The sequence below is a fragment of the Danio rerio genome, chromosome 6 (assembly GCF_052040795.2).
Source record: "Danio rerio strain M-AB ecotype USA chromosome 6, GRCz13ab, whole genome shotgun sequence".
NCBI lineage: Eukaryota > Metazoa > Chordata > Actinopteri > Cypriniformes > Danionidae > Danio > Danio rerio.
In genome coordinates, this window is record NC_141026.1 from 41,507,013 (window position 1) to 41,516,757 (window position 9,745).

Here is a 9,745-nt window from a genome sequence, read left to right on the forward strand (position 1 = left end):
TTACTTTCATCTCTTTAAAGCTACCCTGAATTATGACTGTTTAAAGGGGTGGTCGAGAGTGTAATATTAAGGCTTGCTTGTGTTTATAAGATGCAAAGCATTGTGTGCTCATGTTTCATTTGTAAAATAATTATGCGATTTTGTCAATTTTCTTACTGTGATTATATACTGCTACTCGGCAAACATGAAAACGACCCTCAAGCGGTTCTGATTGGTCAGCAAACATAATGTGCTGTGATTCGTGGATTGGCTAAATGTCATCAGGAAAAGCGTCTCGCCTCTACTCTACTATCATGCACTGTGCCTCTGTTGTGTAAATATTGTCAGGAAGAGTAGCCACAGCAGTTTGAGCGTGAATAAGACAGAAAATTAAAAGGACACAGCTATACCTCACACCTTCTCTCTAAAATAAAATTTGTCAAGTGCCTTTCATATATTTTTGTGGTTATAAGCATGTGTAAATAATATAAAACATTTACATAACTTTTGCAAGTTATTTATTTGAGTTCATCATTTGAGATGTAGAAGCACTAAAAGAGGCCGCATAGAGATACTGCAGCACTGCTGAAGATAGTTTACATCGGTTTGACGGATAAATATGAATTTCAACACACCATTAACGCTTGACACTATGCATGTAATAGACCAATTTTAACAAGTAAAAATATTTACAGGTGTGACTCACAATCCACAGCTTTATCTATCATGGTTGGAGCTGCTCCTTTGAGGAGTTTTAACCGAATCCAGCACTGAACTGGGAAACATTCTGGAAACTGTCCTTTGTCAATTGCTAGCTATATATAATTAAAATTAAACTGGTAAACACTTCTCGCTTTGTAGGGTGTCCTTTGGAGGTCCAAATACAGAAACAGAACAAGTTCTGTGGAAATAGCAGCGTTTGGATGGCATTTTAGCTTTCTTTGCTATAACATTACTGCACCTCTGGCCACGCCCCTTTCCTGAGCAGGTGAATGAGTGTGGTGAATGCGTGTAACCTGAAGGGTTTGTGATCTCACTAACTTGGATGTACTTTTTTGTAGTCCCCAAACTTTGTTCGCTGTAGGATTTGCTAAGCTGACTCTGTTAAAGCCAATGTCTCCCTTTGCATTGAACTTTAAGTGTCTTACATTCAGAGATGTTGTTTATGTTCACACAACTACATTACATATCAATTAAAGTTTAAAATATGATATAGTGTACCACCCCTTTAAAGTTTCCATTTAAACAGTCAACTTCAAAGTAAAATACATGCAAAAGCTCTAAAAAAAAGATGCTTTGTTACATTGTATCATTTTTTTTTTAAATGCATAACCTTGTAGTGACATATTACATCCTCAATTTTTTCGCCAATTGCATGATGCCTTTTATAGAATATAAAATAATAAACATCAAAATTTGATTTGTGGTACGCACTTTATTTGAATACAGTCCTTAATAGTCAGAAAAGTGCTCAAACGGTGTCCCCCTTTTTGTTTAACTGTTCTCATTAACAGATATTTAGTAACCATTTAATCAAAGGAAACAAGCAAACATCAGATATTCTTTAAAAATATACTACATCTTTAGTATGTCTTGTTATCAGTTTTATATGTCAAACCTTAACAACAAACTGGACATGCTCACTGTTGAGTGGGAGAAAGGCAACCTATAAAAAATCTAATCCTGGATCCTGTGCAATACACTTTAATCTTTCCTCCCATCAGTTAAAAACATCCTCCAGTTCTTTGACTGCAGATTTATCCATCACCTGCACACTTCCCCCTGTGGACACAAGAGTCTTCCCCATCTCACTGGTGACGACAGTGGTCTTTGTGCTTTTGGTGACGGTGGTAAGGCTGCTAGAGCTGCCACCCTTATTAACCACCACCTCCTGCTTAACCAGGCCTGTGTTATGAATATCCTTTGTGGCATTTTGGGATGATACTCCTACAAAGCTGCTTTCAAGATCGTAGTTGAGTGCTAAAAGAAAGTAAAATTAAACTGTTACAAATGCTTTTTAAGTACAGCATCTTAAATATAAGCACATTAATTAATAAAGGTGCAAAAGCTATCATTGGAATACCTTTATAATTATATATGGACCCTTTAGGAACAAATTTAGATGTTTTTCAAAAGGCACCACCACAGTGATAATTTTTGTAGCTTTATTTTTGAGAGTGGTGATCTCAAACACTTTTAAATGTGTGTATATGAATAAAGATGTGCATAAATAAACTCACGGCCTGGTTTAGTGATGTAGTGTGTCTGGTATGATGTATACAGTCTGTGGAGGAAAACAGAAGAAATTCAAAGGAATGTATTGTGATTGTGTGCTCTTAAAGTAAAATACATGCAAAATCATTAAAAAAGTACATCCTAGAGCTTTTCATTTGTTATGTTGATTGTAATGTTAAATGGATCGTCATAAACTGAGAAAAAAGCAGGAAATGTGCAGCTCATATATTAGCAGCATTTGAATTGTATCACTTAAACATCTGCTACAAAAGGTTAGAACATGTTTTTATAATTATTTGGGTCAAAAAAAGCATTTGAGATTACAGTATAATATTTTTTTTCTCCTTCACTGCGCTTGTTTTGTCTGGATGTACTCCAAAAAATTCTGCCATCATTTACTCATTCTTCACTTGTTCCAAAATTATTTCAGTTGACTTTTTTGTTGAACAAAAGAAGAAATACTGATTAATGTTGGAAAAAGCCACCATTCACTTTTGGAGTATGGTTTGTTCCTATTATGGATGTCAATGGCTGCTTCAGGCCAATAGGTTTTGTTTCATGTTTCTGATGACAAATCCACTAGAGGGCGAGGTCTACACGTTTTTTTGCAAATCTGAAAAACATAACGTAAGGTATTTTTTGTTGTACATTTCAGATAAACATCTTTCTTGTACCCGTCCATGAGAAGGCAGTGCTTGTCATAGAGATAACCCAGTAAAGCACTGATGTAAACCCTTCTCTAAAACCAACCAATAGTTTACATTCTTTTTTTAATTTCCTTTATTCATCAGGGGTGGCCACTGCGGAATGGAGCTTCAACTCATCCAGCATATGTTTTACACAGTAGATGCCCTTCCAGCTGTAACCCTATACTGGGAAATATTCATACACACTCATTCACATACATACAATAGACTACAGCCAACAAAGTTTATTCAATTCACCTAAACCTTATTACTTTGGACTGTGGGGGAAACCGGAGCACCTGGAGGAAATCCACATGAAAACGGGAAAAACATGCAATCTCCAAATGCCAACTGATCCAGTCGGGACTCAAACCAGTGACCTTCTTTCTGTGAACCACTGAGCCAACATGTCACCAATAGTTGACAATTTTAAAAGCAAACATAAGAAAAAAAGTGCAATGCAGCCACGTAGTTATACCTTGATTCATACAGGTGCATTGCTTTCATCGCTTTTGTGGAAGCATGCTTAACTGGATTCAAACCTGACCACTATGCACTAAAATCATTGGTGTGAAAAGGAACAACACTTGTTGGCGTCATAGTACTCGGTGTTCATATAACCCTGCAGTCAAACTTATGTTTAAGTACTTTTTGTGGTTGTGCAAAAAGGTAGGCTGAAGCATGAATTTCCAAAGAACCTTTGTTGCGTTTTTCCCAGCATTCTTCAGAATATAGTTTTGTCTTCAACAGAAAAATAACATAATCATAAAAACTGGGCCCAACCCCAATTCTACACCTTTAGCCCTTCCACTTAATTGTCGTAATTCTTTTTTTGCTTGAAGGCGTAGAGGTAGAGGGAAGTGTATCTATGAATGCACCAGCAATAGCATTAACATGGCTGCAAAAGTGAGCAAGCATAACTCAGCATCTGATTTATCACATTCATAACAGCGTTAATGTGTTACGATCATTATATTCATAGAAATGTTTTTAAAAATTACTCAATTTCACTAACAATAGTCCCTTAAGACCTTTAAGAACAGCTAATAACAAATAGTGTTTATCTAAATATAGCACAAAACAACTTGCGAGCAAGTAATCTGTTGAGCGTGTTTACGCCTTCTTAAATGACTACCACAGTGTATACGCTAGTGACCGTAGTGGTGGTGTCCCAGGAAATCATTTGTTATATTTCCATTTCTATCTCTTCAAAATCTATTTTATTGGCTAAGAGAAAGGAGTAGGGGGAGGCAAAGTAGTATAAAATATAGATGTGATTGGGTCTTAGAGTCACTTGGGTCTTGCGTAAACGGTGAGGAAATTTTACTTTTGGGGTGAAATTTCTCTTTAAATCTGCAGAACAGATTCATTCATTCATTCATTCATTCATTCATTTTTTTTAGACTTAGTCCTTTATTTATTACTTAGTTTTTTATTAATCAGGGGTCACCACAGTGGAATGGACCACCAACTTATCCATCATATGTTATACACAGCAGATGCCCTTCCAGCTGCAACCCAACACTAGGAACAGAACGAATGTGTTCCATGGTATTTGTTTTTCCTACTATGCATGTCAGTGGTTACAGTTGTTACACAACAGTTACAGTTAGTTTATAATGAGTAAATTTAGATTTATGTTTTGTTTTTTAGGGTTTTTTCACCTTTAATTTGGATAGAACAGTGAAGGTTTCAGACAGGTAAGTATTGGGAGCAGAGAGAGGCAAAGGACCTCAAGCTGGGACTCGAACTTGGGTCACCATGAGCACCATGGTGCTAAATGTCAGTACACTTAATCATTAGGCTATTGGGGCCAGCGTAATTTTTTTTTTTTTTAGTAAACTATCCCTTTACTTTGCTTACATGATCACAATAATCGATGATATATTAAGCATAATTGGATTTCGAATAAGAATGTGATTGGTTTCATGTGTACTGCAAAAGAACTGAGGGATTTAGAAGCAGTGCTTGCTGATAATAAATATTTCTTGTGTTTTGTGCTTAGTACATATTTTCAAGCTTAAATAGAAACATTATGCACTAAAGATTGCTAATGTGTAAAAAAAAAAAAAACATAACGGGACCCCTATAAAGTAGGTTTGTCAGTTGTTAACAAACCCTCACCTGCTTTCTTCCCCTTCCAGGAGTTTCCTATAGGTGGCGATCTCAATGTCCAGAGCCAGTTTGATGTTCATCAGTGACTGGTACTCGCGCACCTGTCGGGCCATGTCCTGTTTAGCCCTCAGAAGAGCAGCTTCCAGCTCCTGCAGACGCAGCCTGGCATCTTTCACGGCCAGTTCACCACGTTCTTCTGCCTCTTTGATCTGTGCTTCATGGTTTGAGAACTAAAATGAGAGGATACAAAAGATTACGTCCTTCCCACACTCTGACCTATAATTGAAATTAACTGGGATTAATTGAGATGATCTCAAATATAATTATATGGATTTACTGAAATAATCCTGGCTTTGTTATGGTCAAATGTCACCAAAATGAATCAAGCTGTTATTATATCTTGCATTGTTTTTCATCATTTGACTCTGAATAGAGTTCATACCTGTCCCTTAATGAGCTCCATCTCAGAATGAATACGTGCAATTCTTCGGTTGTACTCTGAGATTTCTGCCTTGGAGTTTTTCAGGTCATCTCCATGTTTGGTTGCGGTCAACTGCATTTCTTCATACTATCATAGTGTAGCAAGCATGAAGATTCAAGTACAGATACAAATGCAAAAACACAGGAAAACTCCTTTATTATACTGTAGCACAGTTAGCAGAAATAACAAGAGATTCACCTTTTGTTGGTACCAGCTCTCTGCTTCTGCACGGCTGCGGCTGGCGATTTCCTCATACTGAGCACGAACTTCAGCCACGATAGATTCCATGTCCAGATTCCTGCTGTTGTCCATTTCTACAACAACTGAAGTGTCCTTGATCTGAGTCTGGAGCTCATGGAGTTCCTGCACATGGAACAAGCATTACTCGAGACATACTTTCATCTGCTACTGTTTTTGAACATTTACTTTTCTTGCACACAGTAAGAGTTTTAAGCTGTTCTGTTTTACTATCAGCTCAATAAATGAAAGTATGCAATATGACTGTGGGAATAGATTTATTTGAAATGTGAAAGAGGTGAAAAGTACCGCCTCGTAAATCTGCCAAAGGAAGTTGATCTCCTCTGAAAGGGCATCCAATTTACAATCCAGCTCCACTTTACTCAGGTATGAATCATCAGCATTCTAACAGAGACAAACACAGTACAAAAATGTTCATAATAATATAATTATAATTACCTTTTAAAAGTACTTCATCTACAATGTATGTGCACATTTACAGGGAGTGCAGACCTTTTTAAGAAGCACAAATTCGTTGTCAGAATCGCTTCGTTTATTAATTTCATCTTCATACCTACGAAGAAAGGTACATTTTTTTTTTTAGAAAATACTGTGTTTTTTAAATTTGTCAGAATGAAGACAGTGTGCAGATGTGTGTAATGCCCTCACTTGCTCTTAAAGTCTTCAACGAGTGTGTTCATGTCTCGCAGGCCAGACTCCAGGCGCTGCTTCTCATTACCTAAACTGTCCAACTGTCTACGCAGACCAGCAATGTAGCCCTCAAACATCATATCAATGTTGGACTGTCGACTGGTCTGTTCCTGCAGGACACTCCACTTAGTTTCCAGCATCTTGTTCTGTTGTTCTAGATAGCGTACCTGGGAAAGGGCAAGAAAATAGTGGAAAACTAGACCATTTCTTAAATAAAAGATTAGAAACAAAGAGACCAAACGGGAGTTTTGAGAGTGATCCCATAGAACACAGGTGTCAAATCAAGTTCCTGAAGAGCCACAGCTCTGCACAGTTTAGATGTAACCCTAATTAAACACAGCTGATCAAACTAATTAAGTCCATCAGGCTTGTTTGAAACCTAGAGGTGAAGCTGCGGTCACACAAAAGTTTGAGCTTGTGAAATTCTGTAGTACGGCGCTGTGAAAAGGAGCAGGATTAAGCAAAATGATTAGACATTTTAAAAATGAGCGACTGGTCTATATTTTAAATTTCTATCCACAGAAGTCATTTTTTGATCCTCGGTTGGTGTCACGCAGTCAAGTGATGCTTGAACTTTCCAACGCAGCGAACTGCAAAACTTGTCGCACAAGCTTGTGTTTCTGGTCTGACGCATTTGCATGAGTATGAATGGAAGTCTATGGGGAGAAAAGTCTAAACTTGGAACTAAACTGTGCAGTGCTGCGACCCTCAAGGAACTGGATTTGACACCTGTGCAGGTGTCAAACTTAATTATAACATTTAACATAGGGTACTCATAGAAATATAGGAACCAAATGGGTGTTTCGAGAGTGATTCCATAGAACATAGGTCTCAAACTTAATTCCTGCAAGGCCACAGCTCTGCACAGTTTTGTGATAAGTGTATTACTTATTTTGTATGTATAGGATATTGCATCTGCATAAAATGTTAATCAATATATTTGGCGAAATAAAATAAATAAATAAATAAATAAAAGGTCAGTTTAAATGGATCAAACATTGACTGAATGATTGTTTGGGGTACCCAAAATATTTGCTTTGGCTCACTGCAAAAAACCTCTTGTATTCTTAACTGTTTTTTATTCACCTTATTCTTTGTGTACGAGTGGGTGCAATTTGAATCTTTTTGGGTCGAGACTTCAGGTCTCATTCACTTCCATTCATTTTTAGACATTAAACATCGCTTGTTATGCTGCTTGATGTTGTAAACTTATATTTTCAAATTATATTAAACATTTGTTTGTAGAGCAAGTAGTTTGACCATTTTCTGACGTTATTCCTTGTTATTTTTACCATAGGCCACTGATCATGAGGTTCTAAAACAATTGCAAAAACGAGTGCACTTCCACATTGAAGAATAAGGTCAATACTTAACTGATATGCAACAGAGAAGGAGTATTTGGGGTTCCACTAAGAACCTTGCAATGAAGGATTCTTCAAAGATCATTTTCAGAAATTAAAGTTTCCAAAAGGTTTTCACAGCGATGCCACAGATCCCTACAAAGTTATATTTACTGGCATCAATGGTTCTATATAAAACCCTTAATATCCATGTAACTTTATATTCCACAAAAAATGTAAAGGTTCCATAAATGATAGAGGTTGTTATTCTGAACATTTCATGATTTTATTTTGGAGGTTGTGTGTAATTATTCAGCATTTATTTTTTTCCAGTACACTTCAATTGTCCAGTTGTGGATTTTTAAAAACAGCATAGCATGCACATATCTTTATTAAACAGATTATGTAAGTTCAAAGATAGTTATGTGTGTTCTGATAGGTGTGTGTTTCTATAAAGGCATGTACAAGGGAGCGGTCTGATAGTAAACTAATATTGCCCCAAAACATGACAAAGGTGTGTTTATGACAGTGTGGACATTGCTCCATCATGTACATGAGACAAATGGTGGTCCTGATAAAATATGGCACTGATAGGATTGGGCCTGCTATTATTAATGTTACCACAATTCCATCACTTCCTTATAAAACCACACACACATTCAAATCAAGGTACCACACAAACTTTTAATATAAACATGAGGTAACTTACTTTGTCAATGAATGAAGCAAAGCGGTTGTTAAGTGTCTTGATCTGTTCCTTCTCTTGAGTCTTGATGGCCTGGATGCTCGGGTCGATGTCCAGGTTTAGGGGTGCCAGAAGACTTTCGTTGACCTTTACAGCTGTAATCGAAGGGTAAAGGACTGGACTGGAGCCCCAACCTTCTCTCGAAACCATCCCTGAACGGGACAGGGGTGTCCGTCTGTTGCTGCTCACTCCAACAGAGGAGTGACTGCTAAAAGTCTTAACAGTTTTCTTCGAGCTCTGCATCTCTGGACAAAACAGCTGTCAGAGGACCAGGAGTTGAGGGGATGGAAACTCAAAAGTGGTGGGACGACACACGTTCCTTCAAACTCTTATATCGAGTGCAGGGAGTGGCTCAAGGCCAGCTTATTGGTCAAGAAACAATTTTCAAGATATGTATGAAGTCTAATGAGGTTGAACGGCAAGAGGACTATCATACTGTTATACATTAACCGCTTCCCTTCGATTCCTGTGCAAAGGGAAAATGCTTAGAATACTCTGAAACTTAGATAATTAGCTGATGAAATGGTCAAATATGAATATGTTCAGACACCATGAAGCAAAGCCTTGCATACTTAAATGAAATGATAGCACTGAAACAGTAGATCCAGAATCAGCCGGAGAAAACAAATATTAAAGACCATTATGACGCCAATTATTAATTGTCACAAATGTGTATTGCGCAAAATAAATACAGTATAACATTTCATGAGTGTGCTTTACCAATATACATGTTGTTTTACTTTAGTGCTACACCCAAGTTTTATTGCTGACTTGAACTTGTCCCATTATCTAAAACCAATTACCCTTTAAACTCATTAAACGAGGCCTGATTTTCCCTCATAGCCTCCTCCATCTTGTACAAAACCTCCATTGGCAGGCTGCAAGTTGTACTTTATTTCCGGAGACAAAAGGCATCATGGGCTGATCGGTTCAACTTTTACATTGTTGTAAAGATAAAAGCAGTTGAAGAATTTCTACTGCTGGGTGCGTTTCAGTCATTCTGCAATCCACTCCTTCTATATGACCTTTGTGCCATAGTGTACTACAAAATGTTACATTTCCAAATATGCCATGCTCTTTTAGAGAAGTTCATTTATAAACTAGATTATTAAAGTTCGTTGAGACAAACTTTTAAGAAAGCCTAATGCTAATAGTTTATTTAGTTTAAATAGTTTTAAAAAGTATGAAAAGATAGATGGATGGATGGATGGATGGA

General features: G+C 37.1%; 1 protein-coding gene across 1 annotated transcript; it reads right to left on the minus strand.

The window, feature by feature from the left end:
- Nucleotides 1–1,394: 1,394 nt before the first annotated feature.
- zgc:158846 lies at nt 1,395–8,926 on the minus strand. Its single transcript, NM_001083023.1, is given in 9 exon segments — nt 1,395–1,959; nt 2,220–2,263; nt 5,025–5,245; nt 5,458–5,583; nt 5,695–5,859; nt 6,043–6,138; nt 6,247–6,307; nt 6,403–6,611; nt 8,494–8,926. Coding segments are annotated over 9 exon segments (1,461 nt in total). The 5' UTR covers nt 8,773–8,926; the 3' UTR covers nt 1,395–1,699.
- Nucleotides 8,927–9,745: the final 819 nt, after the last annotated feature.